The sequence below is a fragment of the Mus musculus genome, chromosome 9 (genome assembly GCF_000001635.26).
Source record: "Mus musculus strain C57BL/6J chromosome 9, GRCm38.p6 C57BL/6J".
NCBI classification, from domain to species: Eukaryota; Metazoa; Chordata; class Mammalia; order Rodentia; family Muridae; genus Mus; species Mus musculus.
Genome location: NC_000075.6, coordinates 75,011,437 through 75,032,724, shown reverse-complemented (window position 1 = coordinate 75,032,724; position 21,288 = coordinate 75,011,437). Strand labels below are relative to the sequence as shown.

The 21,288-nt window shown below is 42.1% G+C and overlaps 1 protein-coding gene across 7 annotated transcripts in view; it reads right to left on the bottom strand.

Annotated features, from left to right (window-relative positions):
* Window positions 1-256: 256 nt before the first annotated feature.
* Window positions 257-21,288, bottom strand: part of Fam214a (family with sequence similarity 214, member A) — a 79,602-nt gene continuing 58,570 nt past the window's right edge. For 3 of the 7 annotated variants that reach the window (NM_001359816.1, NM_001113283.1, NM_153584.2), the window contains 7 exons: window positions 19,671-19,784; window positions 16,802-16,881; window positions 15,579-15,687; window positions 13,570-13,728; window positions 9,072-9,140; window positions 6,878-7,074; window positions 257-1,210 (listed from right to left, as the gene is read on the bottom strand). In NM_001359816.1, the coding sequence (NP_001346745.1) occupies window positions 1,057-1,210; window positions 6,878-7,074; window positions 9,072-9,140; window positions 13,570-13,728; window positions 15,579-15,687; window positions 16,802-16,881; window positions 19,671-19,784 (882 nt within the window). In that variant the 3' untranslated portion in view covers window positions 257-1,056. Of the gene's footprint in view, window positions 1,211-6,877; window positions 7,075-8,978; window positions 13,729-15,578; window positions 15,688-16,801; window positions 16,882-19,670; window positions 19,785-21,288 lie in introns of all 7 variants that reach the window. The other 4 variants (NR_153342.1, XR_379417.4, XM_006511126.4 and 1 more) reach the window with 4 other exon arrangements.

Below are 21,288 nucleotides of genomic sequence, written 5' to 3'. Positions count from 1 at the left end.
CTAGTTTGTACCTAAATATTCCTGTCTTGTTGTCTACTGTGCTGCCCATTGGTCCAGCACAAATATCAAGACTGTCGTGTTCTACCTGAGCATGACAGGAGGAGGCTTCTGCTATATCAGCCAAACTCCCTTTCTTGGTGACCTTCCCAATTGCCAAATGCTTCTGTCCTTGGCAGCTATGGAGCTAGAATGGATACTGTCTCATGGTTAATCTAACAGTCACATAAATGTCTCATTTAAGAATAAAAGCCAAATACACATTTTAGTTTTTTGCATATATTTACAATATAAATATTAATCTTTTCAAAGTACATATTCTTTTTAACAGTGTGAGAAAATTATCTAGCATGGGACAGCAATTTAAAGTAAAACCTCTACAGTAGTGATTCAGGGAAAATAGAATGTTTTGGACCTTAGAAGGAATGAGAATGGGCAGGTAGCTCAGCGCTTGCCAGGAGGATGGGAGCAGCTTTGTCGGACCCCCTGGGGACAGACCCTGGGCGAGTGCTATAAAACCTAACCTGGAGAGATATAAAAAGCATACATGCTTGCATAGTGCATTAATCTTAAAGAAGCCCAACATTTCATTTTCATTTTCAGTAGCTTAAATGAATAGCACTTAAAACACACCACACAAAATTAAAGACTTATGCATATATTTCAATTTCAACAATAATGTCAAAAATACATAGTATGATTTTACATAGGATTGTGCTACATTAGAACACTAGAGACAAACATCACTTGACTATAAAGGAAAACATTAAATATTAAATAACAGAAATAAAATGTGTAAACACTAATCTAACTGGGGATTTTGCTATTGCAACTGTCCAATGAAGTGGTTTCAACAGTACAAAAAGGGCGACGACACGGGTGCTTCCAGTCCACTTAGGAATCACGGGTCTCACTTCAGGGGTCCTTTAATAAAATCTGGTCCAGGACAACAGAGGAGGGCCACTCTGCTCCGCTGGCTCTCGTTCGATGTATTCCATTCTGTGAATGCTCATGTTCAGGCTTGGGTACTGAGCAAATACTTTTAAGTTGTCCCCCTCATCAACATCTTGGTGAAAACTGAGGGTTTGTTGGCGACTCAGTGTAGGATTTGAGTTCATACGCAGCACCGCTATCGACCTCCATGGACTTTCTAGAGAACAGGAGCCGGACATCTCTATGGAGGTAGATCTTTCCAGATTTAGAACTCTGGAACCTAAATAAATACAAAAAAAGACAATGATGTTAGGGGATGAGTCTTTAAAATAAGTAAAACTACTCATGAGAGCAGGAAGAACTACTCTTGCTGTGCCGTGAGATTAATTCCCTTTCCCACAGTATCTGGGGCTGAGCTGTCAAAAACTAATTCGTCATTCCCTAGACCCTCTGCTCTGTAACGGGGCCAAGACTTGTGTCTTCTGGGAGTCCGAGTTTCAACGTCACTGTTCCTCCCTGGCCCCGCTGCATGCGCGCTTTCCTCATCTAAGGCATCAAATTCCCACTGACACCAGCTAATTATATGACTATGCCTTGGCTTTGCAGGTCAGGCATATTCTAGACACACAGATAAGAGAATTCATACAAATTAGCTTTCTATGACATAGGGTAGATTAAAATGGATCCCATACTCAAAAGAGTCACTGTAGAATATAAAAAGGTTTTCTGAGTAAATTGTCTATTCATGTAATCACATCACTCAATAGGTCGAGACAAGAAGACTATTACATTTGAGGCCATCATGACCAATTCATCCAATGACAAGCAAGCCTGGACTATAATTTAGAACTGTCTCAAAATAAAACAGGCAAGAAAAGATTCAAGCTTTTCTTGACGTGCATTTGTGCCTGTGCGTGCATGTGAGAGCCGAAGGCGACATTGGCTATCTTTTTCAGTTGCTCTTCATTCATTTGAGACATTCATACTGAGGCACGGTCTCTCACTGAAGCCAGAGCTCGCTGACTTGTGTGGTCTACTGCCTTAATCAGGGATTCTACTTGTGATTATTTAACACCATGACCACAAACAACTTGGGGAGAAAAAAAATATTTTATCTTATAACATGTAGTCCATCATCCAGGAAGTCAGGGTAAGGACTCAATGTCAGAACCTGGTGGCAGAAATTGGAGCAGAGGCCATGGCATAATTCTATTTACTGGCTTGCTCCTCCTGCTTTCTTACTGTAGTCAGGACCACCAACCCAAGGGTGTCATCTCCTACAGTGAGCTAGCCACCCCCCCCTATCAATCATCTAGCAGGAAATGTATCCCAGGCTTGCCCACAGGCCAATCTGGTGGGAGCATTTTCTCAATTGATGTTCCCTCTTCAAGAATGACTCTAACTTATGTCAAGTTGACACGAATACTAGCCAGCACATCTAGCCATCCAACTTGCTCCAAGGATTCTAAATAGCTGCCACATCTGCTCAGCTTCTATGTGTGTTCTGGAAATGGGAACACTGGACCTCAGATCTGTGGAGCAGGTGCCTTACCCCTAGTGCATACATTCTGTTTTGAGACTGGGACTCATATTGTACTGAGACTGCCCTGGAACTCACCATGTAATGAAGGCTAGCCTTGAACTTTTAGTAATCCTCCTGCCTTAGCTTCTCTAGTGCTGCTAGTATTACAGATGCGTGCACCATGCCTGGCAAGGTTCAACTTCTGGGACAATCACTGCTATTATTAGCAGTTGGTTAAATAAGACAGTACCGGCAGACAAAGTTATTGATGAAATGAAAAGAGGCTATAGTTGGCACGGAACTGTTTCTATGTTCCACTAACCTTCCCCAGCAGATGCCATGCAGTGCTAATTTCTCTTTGTTTCCTTGGAACAACAGAAATGACAGTCTGTTTGTGGATTTTACTCCAAAGCTAGTGGAAAGGCCTGGTGTGACACTGACTGGCTCACTCCTCCTCCCTGAAGTTTTCACCTTGGGAAGCTTCGGGGACAATGCCATTTTTTCCAAATAGGCTTTGTATAGCTTCTACATATTTAGTCATTATATGAGAACTAGAGGAGGTTGCTGACTTTGGGTGAATGATGGTTGCTCACTGCTAAAGCTATCAAACTTTGAGAGTTTGACAATGCAACTCTGTGGCATGCACAAGGCTGTAGGTTTGATCCTAGACACCACAAAACAAATAATACCAACCAATCAGCTAACCAAAACCTCAAGAGAACGGTGCGAAGCAGAAGCTGAATAGGAGACCTGAATCTTTTCCTACTGGACTGGGCTGGTGATTGGTCGGCGGATTAACTGATTTTGCAGTGCTTGGGACTGAACACAGAATCTCAAATAGTAGGAAAGGATTCTACCAATAAATTATATTCTTCCTTCCTTCCTTCCTTCCTTCCTTCCTTCCTTCCTTCCTTCCTTCCGTCTATCATTTTTTGTAGCACTGAGAATCAAATCCAGCACCTTCCTCGCACTAAGGAGACGTCACTACCACGGAACACAGTCCACCACTGGAAAGTATTCCTAGAGTGTGCTATTTGATTATACTTCTACTTTTATTTATTTACTTTTTTAAGTTTCTCACATCTGCGTATCACTCTGTAATTCAGGCTCACATAGAACTCATTTTATAGCCTAGGATAACCTTGAACTCACAGCAGCCAGTCCTCCTGCCTCAGTCTCTCCAAGTTCTTGATTCAACCATATCTGGGAACATTTATATATATTTAAAGTTCTCAACATTTAAAAAAAATTCTGTGTGTGAGGGAAGTGGTACATGTCACCGTCACCATGTAAATAGAGTTCAGAAGACAACTTAGGGGGAGCTGGTTCTTTCCTTACACCACATGGGCCCAGCTCACTAGACCACATTTCTCGTTTTGAAAAGGTTTTCCAAGTTCGTGTCTGGCGGACACATTTTCACACTCATAGCTTATGTGCACATCCCATGGTGTTCCTGTCAGGCAGGCCCACTGTGAGTATAGCATTGCCTTTTGGATGCATAATGACAGGTGGAGAGGCCCACCATGCAGTGTTCTGAGAGGAACAGTCTTATTCAGGTGTGGCTCTAATTCACTCCCTACCTAACCTGCAGTTACATATTGACGGATGGCTGAGAATCACAGGATTCCTTACAATAAAGAGCCAGTCATTGACGTGGCTGAGAACATTCTACAGGGTTACAGGGAAAAAGCTATTGTCTTCTGTCTTTGATTTGCTCAGTGTTCCTGAGAGCTTCGCATGGACTGGGGGCTTAAACTGCAACTCAGGGATGTTGGCAACACAGACCAGAAGGACACAAGCAACCAAGGACAAAAGCTCTTACACAAGCTAGAGCTGCAGGTTGAACACTACGCTGGAGGATGCAGCAGCTCTGAAACCCCTTCCACATCAGCACCGTCACCTGCCAGATAGCTAGAAGCATGGAGGAGCAGTCAGGGAGTGGGTGGGTCAAGTTTAAGAACTCCTCTGCCCAATAGGGACACTTAGCTACATGTGGCTAACAGCCACCTCAAATGGGATTACTTTAAATTGATTGTCCCAAGGGTAAAATATATTGTTGATTTAGAAGATATGTTAAAAACAAAAAGAATAAAAAGTTATCTTGATTTTATACTGATTATATATTCACATTATAACATTTAGATCTGCTAGGTTAAGTAAAGTGTATTATATAAAGTTTACCTGCTTCTTGTTACTTTTCCAGAGATTCCTTTTTTTCAGACAGGGTCTTATGTAACCCAGGCAGGCCTTAAACCTGACAGGTAGTTGAGAATGGCCTTGAACTTTTGATCCTCCTGCCTCCACTATCCAAGTTCTGGGATGACAGACAAGGGGCTCCATAGCCAGATTTGTAACTTTACTAAAAAGGCTACTAGTAACTGCAAACTAAGCTGATGGCTCAGACCAAGTTTCTATCAGCCTCACTGGTTTTAAAAGTCACAAATATCAGGCTCCATCCTGACTTTTAGTATGCCCCATTTGACAGTTACAAGTATAAACCCCCGAGTTTAATAAGTAGCAAGGTGGTAAGAATGAATGCCACATGTTTTCCACGTTAGCATGTTGTCAAGAGAGCCCCATGCTGAGCAGAGTGCATGGTGCTAATACAGTCAGTTAAAAAGTTCCCTTAAGGGCTGGTGAGATGGCTCAGTGGGTTAGAGCACCCGACTGCTCTTCCGAAGGTCCAGAGTTCAAATCCCAGCAACCACATGGTGGCTCACAACCATCCGTAACAAGATCTGACTCCCTCTTCTGGAGTGTCTGAAGACAGCTACAGTGTACTTACATATAATAAATAAATAAATCTTTAAAAAAAAAAAAAAAAAAAAAAAAAGTTCCCTTAAGGCCTTATCTGGCATCAATCGGAGGGGAGGGTCTTGGTCCTGTGAAGGCTCAGTTCCATAGTGTATAGGAATGCCAGGCCGGGGAGGCAGGAGTGGGTGGGTGGGTAGGTGGGGCACCCTCATGGAAGTAAGGGGAGGGAGGATGGGATAGGGGGTTTGCAGAGGGGAAACCAGGAAAGGTGAAAACATTTGAAATGTAACTAAATAAAATATCCAATTAAAAAACATTTTTTGCACAAGCTTGCAATCCCACCAACAGTGGAGAAGTATTCCTCTTTCTCCACATCCTCGCCAGCATCTGCTGTCACCTGAATTTTTGATCTTAGCCATTCTGACTGGTGTTCAGTCTGGCGGTTCCTCAGAAAACTGGACATAGTACTACCGGAGGATCCCATAATACCTCTCCTGGGCGTATATCCAGAAGATGTTCCAACTGGTAAGAAGGACACATGCTCCACTATGTTCATAGCAGCCTTATTTATAATAGCCAGAAGCTGGAAAGAGCCCAGATGCCTCTCAACAGAGGAATGGATACAGAAAATGTGGTACATCTACACAATGGAGTACTACTCAGCTATTAAAAACAATGAATTTATTCCTAGGCAAATGGATGGACCTGGAGGGCATCATCCTGAGTGAGGTAACCCAATCACAAAAGAACTCACACGATATATACTCACTGATAAGTGGGTATTAGCCCAGAAACTTAGAATACCCAAGATACAAGATCCAATTTGCAAAACACATGAAACTCAAGAAGAACGAAGACCAAAGTGTGGACACTTTGCCCCTTCTTAGAATTGGGAACAAAACACCCATGGAAGGAGTTATAGAGACAAAGTTTGGAGCTGTGATGAAAGAATGGACCATCTAGAGACTGCCATACCTGGGGATCCATCCCATAATCAGCCTCCAAACGCTGACACCATTGCATACACCAGCAAGATTTTGCTAAAAAGGACCCTGATATAGCTGTCTCTTGTGAGACTATGCCGGGGCCTGGCAAACACAGAAGTGGATGCTCACAGTCAGCTATTGGATGGATCATAGGGCCCCCAGTGGAGGAGCTAGAGAAAGTACCCAAGGAGCTAAAGGGATCTGCAACCCTGTAGGTGGAACAATATGAACTACCCAGTACCCCCAGAGCTCGTGTCTCTAGCTGCATATGTATCAGATGATGGCCTAGTCAGCCATCATTGGGAAGAGAGGCCCCTTGGTCTTGCAAACTTTATATGCCTCAGTACGGGGGAACGCCAGGGCCAAGAAGAGGGAGTGGGTGGGTAGGGGGTTGGGGGGGGGGCTCTGGAGGACTTTTGGGATAGCATTTGAAATGTAAATGAAGAAAATACCCAATAAAAATTTTCTTTTGCAAACTGAAAAAATAAAAAGTTCCCTTACAAAACAAGTCTAGTGGGCTGGAGAGATGGTTCAGAGGTTTAGAGCACTGGCTGCTGTTTCAGAGGTCCTTCCTGGGTTCAATTTCCAGCACCCACAGGGAAGCTCACAGCTGTCTATAGTGGGATCTGATGCCCTCTTGTGGTGGCCTCAAGTAAGGTACTTTCCTATTAATCTGAGACATTACCTCAGGTGTATGAGGTAGCGTAGTAACTGTGCCGTGTGCTGGACGTTCTCTTTGTTAATACTTCTCTTCATCTCTTGTTTAACAGGAACTGAGAACGTCCTCTGTCTCAGGAATGTCTGGTGATTGGCTGGCATACCTCGTAGGTCATACACGACTACAAACATCTTCACCACAGTCTTATTGGGATTGAATAAGGTCTGAAGAAACAACAGAAGGGTTATTCTTCAAAAGAGTGATTTGTATATATGGTGCAGAATACCTTCCCAGTAATTAAACAGGCTCTTTAGTAATTTAATTCTGCTCAATAGATTCCATTCAGAAGCTAACATTAGCAGCTAAAAAGTAATATTCAATACTTTCAGAGAGTTAGCCTCATTTCTTATATGACAATAAGAAAAAATCTTGTAATAAACCAAGATTTTTCTTCACACATTCCATATTAATAGCAAATAGCATACATTTTTCTCATTGTTCCGATTTTCATAAATTGTTCTGCTCGTTTAAGTATAGTACACTCTTCATGGTGTCTTTTGCATTAGGATATTCTAATTCTGTTATTTCAAACGTTAGCTTCACTGGTGATATCAACCGCAAATTCTCAAGGTAGACTTTTAATTTATCTTACAGTTTAACAGATTGTGATTTTTAAAATAAAAAATATAAGCTCAGTAAAACTAGAATTTTAGAGTAACTGTTTTAAACTACTTACTGTAAAATTGCTATAAATGTTCAAGGGGGGCCTTTATTGAAAAAGTTTCAAGATCAGGAAATAAATAAATAAAGCTCACTCTTACTCATTAGATCCACAGTCTGTAACAACACTAAGCTTTTACACTTGGAATCAATCACTCACAAATGATCAGGCTTTACAAATCATCACTATCATTACAGATCAAAATATGTATTCTCAGAGAAGACTGGAGTAATTCAATTGTTACTTGGCTATAAATAACTGAAAAAATGTAATTTTTAAAAAAATACACATTTTTAAATTAAAAACCCAAGCTGCTGAACTGACTTTAACCAAATTACCAACACATCAATCGGTAACTTGGTGCCAGGCTTTGAGAAGCTCGTCCCAGGGACCGGACATCACTCACTGAATCAAAATGAGAAATACACCAGCATTATGATCCAAGTTTACAACCTAGCACGTGCTAAGATCAAGGCTGATACAGTCAAGAAGTACAAAGCAGACCCAGGACGTCAGACCATATGAAGAATAAAAGCGTGCTTAAAACGGACCACTCAGAGGTGGACTTCTCTTTCTAGTCCAGTGGCTTATTACTAGGGCAGCTCATAGCTAGCACTCTAGTGGTCCACACACCCTCATGGGTTCTACAGCCACGGGCTAGAGAATGGACAAGGATCGCTCCTTAGCTTTAAAAAAAATGTCTGGGATAGAGAAATCACATTTTAATAGGCAGCCACTCTTCTGTGGTGCACACGCACACTGCTCACGACTGCTCACTCTTGTGAGATGCCAGATAAGCATGCAGATGGGGCACAGCTGAGTCAGACTTGATAAGGTATAACCCGACTGACAGATGGGCTGACCCCTTGAGGTCACAGGGATCAGAAAGCCTTCGGGGCTGAGTGCAAACAGCCAGCAACAGCCAGATCCTTCCAGTCTGCAAAATCTGAAGCCGACTGAGGACCTGCAGTGTTATCCTGGGTCAGACAGGTCTGCCCTGGTAAGAAGAGGTTTCCTTAGGCCAAGCTAGATGACTACAGTTGAAGGCATATCGCCTTCTCTGCCCCGACACCTCTCAGCCTGCACTGAGTCAGCTTTAGAAATCATTCCATTAGTATTAACACCTTGTTTCCCAGGTTTTCTGACCAAAGCAATACAGTATTTTAGGGTCTCCTTTGAAACAGATCAATCTCAATATCGCTTAATGTTTAATAGAAGGTATTGGTCAGGACCTAAATATATTGAAAACAGCTCAGTTTAAATCATTTAAATGGTTCATATTATTTGTCTAAAGCATTCACCTCTATTAGCTTATTAATCTTTTCCTTTAATGGAGGCCCCCAAAATGCTCATTCCTGGGGCAGAGCATGGCAACTCCAAACCAAGCTGCAGCCCACTGTTACTTACCAAGGTTGTTGCAGCAGCAGTAGCAGGAGAAAGGGCTAAGTTCTATATGTGTGAGAGAATGATTATTGCAATTGTAGGCTATAAAACACATACCACTTGTATCGTTCCTGAAGGAGGTACTCGATAACCCCTTTTACCAAGGGACTCTAAAGTAATCACACCCTTGAAACAAAAGAAGACAAATTGAGTGCATACATAGATAACAGACGAAAAAAATATAAAATTGTACATGTTTATAGTACAATTCAGTAACCTATTTCTAAGGAAAAACATTCAGATTGCATTAAGAGCTACATTCTGCGAGTATGAAGCTGTGGGACTCCCCCTTCTAAAGAAACCATTTGCTGCTGCTCTTCCTGGACATGTTGCAACAAGCAGCATACAGCATTACAGCATTACGGCCACTCTGCTTGGAATTGCCCACTGAGACACAGAGCAAGGGTCATGTTTCCTAGCCATAAGCAAATAAATAAAGCAGGGCTATAGACTAGTTCTGTTATCTAATGAGGGAGGGGGCATGAAGAAGCAAAGAAATGATTGATCATGGAGTATGGGAAAGTAACCAGTATGTCTAATTTGGGGCCCCAAATGAAGGAATTCTTCAGTTAGTGAGTCAACTTACACATCTGAATTTCTGATGAAAGACAGAAGAAAAGAATTAAGACAGCAACTAAGTGGGGTTGGAAATCTGGGTTCCAGCCTGATGAATTTCTAGCAGAAGGATGTTCAAAGCAAGTATGAAAAATGAAGGTTTACCACCAAGCTGCCTGCTCTGCAAAAAGCAGCCGTACAGCGGTTTTCCGGGAGGGACAGCTGCTACCGAAGCAGCTGTGTCGGAATCTGGATCTTTTTAAGGTGCTGTTTGAATATTTTTTTTTATTTTATATTTTTCCATTTTTTTTTCCACACAAAGTCTTATGTATTCAGGCCGGATACAAACTTACTATGTTGCCAACAGTGGCCTTGAACGTCTACTGCTTGAAGCTTCCGCTTCTCAAGTGCTGGGATTACACAGCAGTATCATCATACCCAAATTATTTCTATTTCCTCTAGTTCTTTGTCTACACAGAGCCTTGCTATGCAGCCAAGACTGGGCTGGAACTCATGAAAATCCCCCTGCCTTAGCCTCTCAAATGTTGGGATCACAGCTGTGATCGACCACACCCAGGGGTATTGCCTTTTAGCTGTTTACTTGGTAAGGAATCTTAGACTTAGAATTGGCTCTAAACCAGAGCAACACTAGCTTGAAGGTCTAAGAGCTGAGCTCTGGGGAGAGGTCAACTGTAGTCATCTCACTAGCTAAACCTAAAAGAGATGCTGAAGGTCCTCTACTTAGTCTAGTACTCAGAGGGGTGGTCACAACAGCAGCAGCACACACACTCATGATTCTGTTAGATCAGTCTGCCTGGCCACTCTCCAGATCTAGCAAATAGATTCTGCCTTTCAACCACAGGACTTCCCTGATGATATCATTTGTACAGCAAAGTTTAAGAAAACCTTAAGTACAAGCAGCAGCTTTTCTGCAAAGTCCAAACAATGGGGAAGAAAGTATAAATGTGAAAAAAAGTAAGTCAGTTGGATGTGCAGAAAGCTTCCCAATAACCAGGGTGAGGGCGTGGCCACAGATGGTGCTTGCGGATGCTGTCCACGTCTACTTTCTTGAGGGATTCTTTCCTCCCAGTAGTTACAGCAGTTAAGTAGAGTAAGTGTGGACTCATGACTCCATTATCACATATCATAAACAGGAATCTCCAGGTAAGTGTAACACAGGACTGCTGCACTAGGTGACATGGGACCTGGGCTGGGAGGTAAAAAGCAATGGACCAAGGTGGCGAGAGAGCCCTGTTTTAACACACGATCCTAACTTCACACACAGAGCATGGACGTTAGTTAGCCTTATACCTTGGCAATGCAGCAGTAATTCCTCACAGCGTGCTCAGAGTATTCACTGAGGCATATGCACACCACTTCTCAAGTAGACGCAGTGTGCACAGGTACATGAAAAACACACTCCTTTCTGAATCCAGAAAGAACAAGCAGAGCATATCAAAGTGATAGCTATTTTATAATCGCACTGGTAGGGCCAGGAGTTATTGCCTTTCCCCCCAACCTCCTTCCCATACAAAGAAGAGAGAGTCAGGACGATGGCAACTATGACTGTGGCTGTTTCTTTCTCTAATGTACAATTCTGAGAGCTTTTAGATCATAATGATAATAGTGATTAAGTTCACAGTGACTGAAGAGTTTTGAAAGGACTTTTAAGTTTAGGGCAGCACTCCAGTATAATCACTTTTTTCTTCCTTTAAACTATGTGTGTGTTTGTGTGGGTATTTGAATCTGACTATAAGTGCCCTTGGAGGCTAAGAGAGGGCACTGGATCCCCTGGAACTAGAATCATAGAGTGTTGTGATCTGCCCAGTGTGGGTGCTGGGCACAGGTGGCACGGGGCACTTGAGTCCTCTGGAAGAGTAGCAAATACTCTTTGAGCCTTCTCTTCAGCTTCCAAACAACAATTTCTAAATAATCTAAGACCAGTAGTGGCACTGGAAAGCTGGGATTTGATTAATATTACTCAATTCACTTCATGGGCCAGCATATCCATATCTGTACCTAAGAAAACTACGTTTAATGTAATGAAACATCTCCTCTGGCATATTTGTAATAGTAAGGTAAAGATGAACTAAATTTGGCAGAATCCTAACACCAAAAAATCCCCAAATTATTAGATGATAAAGAATGTGAATGTCTGGGTACAGTGACACTCCAGTAATCCCAGCACTTGATATGTACAGGCAGAAAGATTGTGAGTTCAGTCAGACTGGCTGACATGGACCCCATGTCAAAAAATAAAACTAACAACAACGAAAACTAGTATGGAATAGTAGATGGAAAACTAAAACCAGCAGGCCTCGATTTGACTAATTACAAACAGCAGGAAACCACTCCTAGCCAGTCATGAGCCCATAACAGGCCTAGCCTGACCTCACCACCATGACAGCTGTTTTCTCTGAGACACAGTTCCTGTGTAGCTGAGTGCTGTGGTGTGGTTCTTGGAGAACATTCTTACTGCTGACTCCAAAACGAAGAATTAATTTTTCAAGAATTGTTCGATACAAAATCCCAGCACAAAGAATTTTCTGTTCTAAAATGTATTAGGTACCACAAAGGTGCATTACTTCTGATGGTCTATGATGTGCTTGATCTAACAAAACAATCGGTCCCAGCTAACAAAATATGGTCAGTCCTTTGAAATCAGACTAAACCAACAAAATAGAACAAATTTTAGGAAAGATTTGCGGTGTGAGGTTTGGAGTGAGCCACTAGCAAAGAGAACCCATTCCTACTAAATAAACAGACGTAGGGGAAAATATGATAGAGGGAAGATCATTGTAATGGAAAAGGCAGGCAGGCATTGATAGTTGTTTTTGGTTTTTGAGATAAGAATATCCTCTGTAGACAAGGCGCTTCCAGAACTTACTACATAGCCCAGGCTAGCCTCAACGCCACTAAGGCAGGCCTCCTTAGAAGGAGAACCTAACAATTCAGTAGGCTGAGTTATCCCTTTCCAGTATCCTTTCAGAGTTCCCAGGAGAACCTAACAATTTAGTAGGCTGAGTTAACCCTTTCCTTTCAAAGTTCCCATTAGACTATGCTTGTCTACCAAAAGTATGAAACACTACTCAGGCCCTGAACCAAAACTTCACCTTAAAACTGGAGTTAACCTAAACTAGTCCCTTTGACAAACCAGGACACCATTGAGGTGGCCATATTTAACTCCCTAGAAAGTACAGCTCCTCATCCTGTCAGGTATGCAGAAATCCCTTTTCACAGCTTTTATTCTTAACAAAAGACATTGTCACTAATGTTCTTAGAATGCCTGAAGGCAGGAGAAAGGAAGCCATTGGGCAGGTGCTAAGTCAGGGATGCAGGTCTAGGCCTGTGTGCATCTGCTTCTCACAGTGAGGCTGACTGTGACTCTGCACTTTACAGCGTCACTACAGACCGCTCCTTTGCATTTTGAAGGTGTGTTTATACATACTCCAGTGTTCAGAGGCACTTCCGCAGGCTAAGGCTTGTATCACCCAGACTCCCCTGCAGTAGAAAATGGGAACCTCAAACTTACAAGACCTCAAGCTCAAGACTGTCTTCTCACTCTCAGAAGCTCTCCTGCTCTCCACTGAGAGAGACACTGGGGTGGAGGGGCCTCAGGCCGCCCCAAGTCCCCAGATCTTACCAAGTCTGACTGACATAAGAACCACGTGAGGAGGCAGCCATTTGGTATTAAGAGTATACAGTAAGCCCTGGGGAATTTGTGTGAACTTAGCAAGATAGACTGATTATGTCAGTCACTAGTCAGTTACGTAAAAATGGGTAAAATTTCAGCAACCTTTTCAAGTGCAAAGCAGGTCACCGGTATGTAGTCTGAGCCAGCTGAGGAAAAGGTCTTGGAGCAGTATTTTGGCTTACTGGTCTGTATTCAGTTTTTAAAACTTTCTCTTAGGAACAGCCTCATACATTCAAGGGCAAAACGGAAACCGAGATGTGAAATACTAAGCTGGCTGATTCTTGCAGAAAAGACAAAAGTACTTGCCATGTAAGGCGAGGGAGCATTATCATCGGAAACACTGTAGAACGACACTTCCACTGGCAGAGTCAAGTGCGTTGGGCAGAAAGTCCCACTGGCTCCCACCTCGGCCGTAAAGCCATCGACTATGCCGAGGGGGTCTAAACGGTAGTTCAGAACCGATTCCTGGAAGACAAGATGACAACATGCGCTTTGAAAAGGTAGAAAATGTAGCACATTAATTTCACTTCCTACTTAGGGAACTACTTGACTATGTTTTCCAGGTCCTGTGGTAGCACGTGTCTGTAAACCACTGTCTAACAGGGCTGAGGCAGGAGTGTACTGAGTAGCCAGCCACTTGGAAGTCTGAGTGACACAGAAACCATGGCTCAACTTGAGAAATGCTGGTTATTACAGGAGACGTGTTTCTTATCTGACCTGAACTCACCTCTGCCTCCAACCAGCTTCTACTAGATCCTACCCAATGCCTCCTCTCACCCACTCAGATACCACTGGACTCTCTTGGAACATTGCCTTTTTTTTTTTTAAGAAAACTGTCTTTTATTAATAAAACACAACACTGCTCTAGTTTACATTTTAAAATGTAACATAAAAATTATTCAATGTTGCATTTGGCATGACATTGAAAACACAAGTGTCTAAACCTCCCCCTTCCTACTTCTAAGATGGATTCGGTTTTCTTTCTTTCTTTCTTTCTTTCTTTCTTTCTTTCTTTCTTTCTTTCTTTCTTCCTTCCTTCCTTCCTTCCTTCCTTCCTTCCTTCCTTCCTTTCTTCCTTTCTTCCTTTCTTCCTTTCTTTCTTCTTTTAATATTTTTTATTAGGTATTTTCCTCATTTACATTTCCAATGCTATCCCAAAAGTCCCCCATACCCTCCCCCACCCACTCCCCTACCCACCCACTCCCACTTTTTGGCCCTGGCGTTCCCCTGTACTGGGGACATTGCCTTTTGTTAGATCTAATCGCTTGCTATGCTATTTATCTTTGTGAGTGGAAAAGACGCTTTCTGCTGGGCACAGGGACTCGAACCTGCAATCTCATCAGCACTTGGGTATCAGAGGCAAAAGGCCTGCTGTGATTTCAAGGCTAGCCTGGACTATGGTCATTTCCAAGCTGGCCTAGGTTATATAATAGGCCATATTTGAAAAGAAAGAGAGGTGCTAGAAGGTCTCGACAGAGGCCACATATAGAAGTCCTGTTAGAAAGTTAAGCCAAACATTTGTCATCTTGGAAAATGACTACTTCTGTTTTTAAAAGATGGTATTGTATAATATATGGAATTTTACTTAGTTAAAAAAAAAGTGAAGAAACTCTGTCCATCCACATGGTGCTCACTCCTGAGCACCCTGGCTCTAAGTGGTGGCTCTTCAGGTGTTTTCAAGACCCTCAGAAGCTTATGTAGTGTGACCTACGGGGATACCGTGGTGTGGGAGGAGCGGCCCTTCGGACAAGTGATCATTTAAGAAGGAGCAAGATAAGGGGCCTAGCAAACACATAAGTGGATGCTCACAGTCAGCTATTGGATGGATCACAGGGCCCCCAATGGAGGAGCTAGAGAAAGTATCCAAGGAGCTAAAGAGATCTGCAACCCTGTAGGTGCAACAACAATATGAACTAACCAGTACCCCGGAGCTCTTGACTCTAGCTGCACATGTATCAAAAGATGGCCTAGTTGGCCATCACTGGAAAGAGAGGCCCATTTGCCACACAAACTTTATATGCCCCAGTACAGGGGAATGCCAGGGCCAAAAAAATGAGAATGGGTGGGTAGGGAAGTTGGGGGGAGGGTATGGGGGACTTTTGGGATAGCATTGGAAATGTCATTGAGGAAAATACGTAATAAATAAAAAAAAAAAAGAAGGAGCAAGATAGGTAATTTCAAGGCTTTGAAAAAAGACAGTCAATTCATTTATTTCCTTCTCACAAAGAATATTATTAAAGACATAATGATTCCATAGCCCTAGTGCCCTAGTTTAAGGCACATTGACTTCTAAAATAGTTTCAAAGCAACATTACCTCAAAATTTCCTAGGAGACTAAGACTTGTGATTGGTGGAGCACTTGAACTCAAAAAAGGTTTTTCATGAACATCTGGGTCCTCGTCAATATTCAGGCATGGCCGAGAGCTATTGGGAAAATAGAAACAAAGAAAAAAGAACATGTTAGCTGCAATGTTTTCTTACTTACATCTATAAAATGAATTAGAAGAAGCTGAACAATTTCATTCAAACTACTAAAATTGTTATTACATTTTAAAATACAAAATTTTTAGCTTGGAGGTAATGGCACACGCCTTTAATTCCAGGACTTGGAAGGCAGAGGCAGGTGGATCTCTGTGAGTTTGAGGCCAGCCTGGTTTACAAAGTGATTTACAAGGCAGCTAGGGCTACACAGAGAAACCTTATCTTAAAAGCCAAAAGAATGAAAAAGTTAAAAAAAATGTAAAATTTATAGTTGAAATCTCAGATTAAATATTTTATTAGCAATATTCAGTAATGAATATTTATAACACATCACATAGTAGAAGCTACCGAAAATGTACAATACTCTGAATTCTACATCATTTTCAGCTGAAAACAAGAATTCAAAGGCAAAATTATGCGATTGTAATTACAGAGCTGTCTAGATGCAGCCCAGTGATAGAATGCTAGCCTAAAACACAGGCTGGATCACTGACAAAGAAAACAGAGCTTTTATAAAGGAGGGAAGGAAGGAGGGATGTAGGAGAAAGGGAGGGAGGGAGGGAGGGAGGGAGGGAGGGAGGGAGGCAGGCAGGCAGGCAATGCAGGCTGGAAGACAGAGGTTAAGACTCAGCAGTGAACTGATGGGCCTGGCCCCTGAACCGCTGTGAGGAGCACACAGCCAAGCTCCCTGTCTCGCTCTTTACGTGTATGTGCAGCAGCAGCAGCATGGAAACAGGACTTCTTTTTTCTTTAATTAAAATTCTTTAATTTTTATAATATTTATGTGCAGGGGTGTTTTGTCTGCATGTATGTCTGTATGCCGAGTGTCCATGGAGGCCAGAAGGTGTCAGGGTCCCTGGAACTGGAGTTACAGATGGTTCTGAATCACCTTGTGGGTGCCGGGAGTTGAACCGTGGTCTCTACAAGGGCCGCCGCTGCTCTTAGCCACTGAGCCATCTCTGCAGCCCCGAGATGGTATTTCCTATTACACTTTGACGTAGAGTCAGCACATCTGCTGCGCAGCTCTACCTCACACCCATGCGTTTGAGGCAATTACCTTTTGGAGGATAGGCTTCTCAGATGCAGCAGCGACGCGTCTAGATCAAAGCAGCCTGACTGTGTTTTTCTTTGAGGAACCTAAAGGCAAAGTAATTACTTATTTTTTTTTAAGGATTACTTTTAAAATTAATAAAACTCTTAGAAAATCCAAGCTAAACGTGTTGTTTTAAATGACAGTTCTTTCTTTGTTTGTATGTGTGTAGGTGCACGCATGCAGAGGTCAGAGGACAGTGACACGAGTCAGCTCTCTGCCCGTCATGCGGCTCGGCAGCCAGGCTTCACCTGCTGAGGCTTCTTACTGATTCAAAGCATAGCCTTAAAGTAATAAAAATTCTCTCACAATACTTTACTTCAAATAATGATGCTTGTCACATATTTTTCTTTCATTCTCATTTTTTTACTACAGAAAAAGAACTCAGGCGAGTCCTAAAAGTACTTTAACCAGGTTCTAAGTAAAACTAGGTTTTCCCCGAAACTAAAGCATACATGATTTTTCTGTACAAGGACTCTGACTTTGTGTGTGTGTGCGTGTGTGTGTACAAGTGCAACTATGTGTTTACACATATGTGCATATATGTGTGAAGGTCAGAGATCAATGTAGGTACCTTCTTCAGTCAGACTTTTTTATATGAGTACACTGCTGCTGTCTTCAGACACACAAGAAGAGGGCATTGGATCCCATTACAGATGGTTGTGAGCCACCATGTGGTTGCTGGGAATTGAACTCAGGACCTCTGGAAGAGCACTCAGTGCTCTTAACCGCTGAGCCATCTCTCCAGTCCTTCAGTCAGTCTTTACCCTACTTTTTGAGTCAGGCTCTTTCATTGAACCTGGGGCTCATAGATTCAGTGAGTGCCAGAGATCCTTCTGTCTCTGCCTCCTGACCACTGGCTATAGTCATGTGCTGCTGTGCTCAGCTTCTGTGGAGGCACTGAGATCTGAACTCAACTTTACCTACTGAACCATCTCCTACCCTAGGACTTTTGTTTGTAAGTTGTATCTACCTGTGCACTTTGGGGGATATGTACCTGTAATGTTTAGAGCTTAAACTAAAGGGACAAAAAATAAGAGTGTTGGCATCCTACCCACTGTAACTTCCCAAGAATGCAATCTTCACAGAGAATGGGTTTGTAAAACAGTGCTCTGAATTTTCAATCACCAGCATATACTAGGTTATATTTCTCACACGCTACATATCTCAAAATACACTGAAAATGAAAGCTCTAAGTGCAAATTAAAGGTAGAGACAGATACAACAGGAGAGTTAGATCTGTTTTGGGAAGCATGTTTGTAAAGCATAAATGATTATTACATGAATAATTAATGTAAAATACAACTGAGGCACTGGTCTGAGAAGAAATGGCTGAGATCATCATGGCTAGGAGTGACAGCAACCCTGGAAGCTGCAGAGGTCATGAGACGAGAGAGAGAGAGAGAGAGAGAGAGAGAGAGAGAGAGAGAGAGAGAGAGAGAGAGAGAGAGAGAGAGAGCAGAAAGGTCAGGACTGAATGGGATGGACCTCTCTGGGAGACCCTGCATCAAAGTTAAAGCTGCCTCCCCCTGCCCACAGAGTGGGGAAAGGTATGCGCAAGTGGTAGGGCGCTTTCCTAGCATGCACTCATTTAAATGGGTTCAATCTTTAATACCACAGAAAAAGTCTCTGACTCAACTGTGTCTCAGAAGCTGATCATATAAAATAAAGCAGCCAAAACAATGGTGAGCTCATATGTGTACAATCCAGCATAACTCACACTTGAGAAAAGCCCTCTGTCTTCCTTCATTTCACTCTTGATGCTCTTCCTGTCTGTGCTTGGAGCTTCTGCTGCACATAGTGAGCGCGATACCTGTCTTCTCTGGCTCTTCCAGGGTTACCATTCCCTCTCCTTTCTGTCTGTCACACTAAGTGCTTGCTAAATATCTGCCTGTGTATTTACTAAGCTTCCACTCAGCTGATTCCATTCTACTATTTTTCCATATGGAGTGCATGTATGTACATGCATCTGTGTGTGTGCATATGTGTACATGCATGTGTGTATGTACATGTGTATGCATGTGTGTACATGCATCTGTGTGGGCGTGAACACTTCAAGGAGAATAATTCCATATCCAGATGTTTCCCTTCAAACACCCCCCCCATCACCCGGCTTTCTGGAGACAGGGTCTCTCTTTAGAGCCAAACAGCCACTGGTTTGCAGTCACCTAGCCCTCCCAAGTGGGTCATTCTGTCCCTGAGCAACATCCCAAGCCCTCCAAGGAGTTCCTAACCACTGCACTCAAAACCATGCTCTTATTTATACTAGTTTCTAAATAACATTGTTGCTGGTACCAATATTTATTGAGATAAGGGAAAAATCTATTTGTATGAAATTCCATCAACATCAAGGTATTTTTAAAAAATCTTTTTTTCTTTTATACTTAGTAACATAATATTTAGCAAAAGAACTTCAGGAAGAATTTATTTTTTAAAAAGAATTGTTTATTTTATGTATATGAGTATACTATAACTTTCTTCAGACATGCCGGGCATCAGATCTCATTACAGATGGTTGTGAACCACCATGTGGTTGCTGGGAATTGAACTCAGGACCTCTGGAAGAGCAGTCAGTGCTCTTAATCACTAAGCCATCTCTCCAGCTCCAGGAAGAATTTCAATACCAGTAAAATACATTTCATTTTCTTTCAATGTATAGTCTTTCCCCGTATTATTATATAGCTGTTAAATGTACTATCAAAACCCATGAAGTTTTCTAACTGAAAATTTATTTCACGGGCATCAAAATATTTCTGTCACTGTTGGCTGAAGTGCTTGAGAGCCTGCCAGCTGCCTGCCTGCAGGTGCTGGGCGTGAGGGAACTGAGGGAACTTACTGGACTTGAGAGGAGAGGCAGCCCCGTCTGAGGATGAAAGGCTCTGGTTGATGTCCCATCCAAGGAATGAAAATTATGTTTCCTCCAGACACTTGAATGTTTCAGTGTAGTCCTCTGTGAGGAAAAGTACTAGATTTTAGTGGGAATGTTTAAATAATGGCAAATTTGTAGCTACATTGCTAATGCACTCTGAGATACACACGGTTGGTAGTGAAGCTAAAGAACCCTTTCTATCTTACATGTCTAAACATACATGTACACACATGCAGACACATCAACACAGACCCATATAGCACTTGTTTCTGATATCATGTCTCAAAAATTTTGAAGTGTGCCCAATACAACTGTTTTATCAACATGTTCACTCACAATCTAGCATCTAATATTTTAACTTGTAAGAAAAACCAGCTAGAAATCAGAGTTAAGACTATAAAGTATATAACTGTGCCAAGAGCCATTTTTAGAAGATTTAGTTTAGGATGACAAATTCGGAAATATAGAACAGGGCTGGGGAGAGGGCTCAGCAGTTAAGAGCACTTCCTGCTTTTCCTGAGAACTCAGGTTTGGTTCCTAGCACCCACATGGTGACTTACAACCATATGTAACTTCAGTTCCAGACGGACCCAAAGCCCTCTTCTGGCTACTGTGAATACCAGATATTCATGTGATGTTCATATATACACATGGGCAAACTACCCATCCATATAAACACAATCAAAAAACTTTTCTAAAAAGTGGTATGAATCAAGTGACATGGTCACAGCACTGTTTTTACTGTGAGTCACAAAACAGGAGGAGGGGGAAGAGTGGCACCTATACATATACATGTATATTACTTATATGTATATTACTTATGTGTATTATATTTATATATATATATACATATATATATATACATACACATACATAAATACATACATGCACGCATGCTTGTAATCCTAGTAATTCCGGGCTTCCAAGGCTAAGCCAGGAAGACTGTTGAGCCCAGGGCTCGAGGTTGGCCTGGGCAACCACTGAGACCCTCTTTCAAGAAGCAGGGGGGAGTACTTACAAATTGGACAAATTTATATCTAAAGATCAGAAATTTACAAAAAAATATGAAAACTAAAAATAAATAAATAAATAAATAAATAAATAAATAAATAAATAACCTAAGTTGATCACAGTTCACATTTATCAGCTTTGTGACCCAGGATGAGTTATCTTGTCCTTCTGACCTATGGGGTTAAAAAAAAAAAAAAAAAAAACCAAAAAACAATGACTCTGGCCCTGGGGAGGGAGGGAGGGAGGGAAGGAGAGAGAGAGAGAGAGAGAGAGAGAGAGAGAGAGAGAGAGAGAGAGAGAGAGAGAGAGAGAGAGAGAGAGAGAGAGAGAATCAGGCAGACACATGTTCATATGCTGTGCAGGAGAGCACTGGAACACATGTATGACTTCATGTAAAATCAACATAGACAAGTCTGTGCTAAAAGATAAACCAAAACCCCATGTCCAAATTGAGTTTGCAGGCCTGCTCTCTTGTCCTGGTGGTCTCAGGGTCTTCTTCCTATGTCTTCTAAAAGCCTGGAACTGCAGGCACAGGCTCCCTGTGTCTCTCCAAAACACAGTGTGGTTAAGGCCA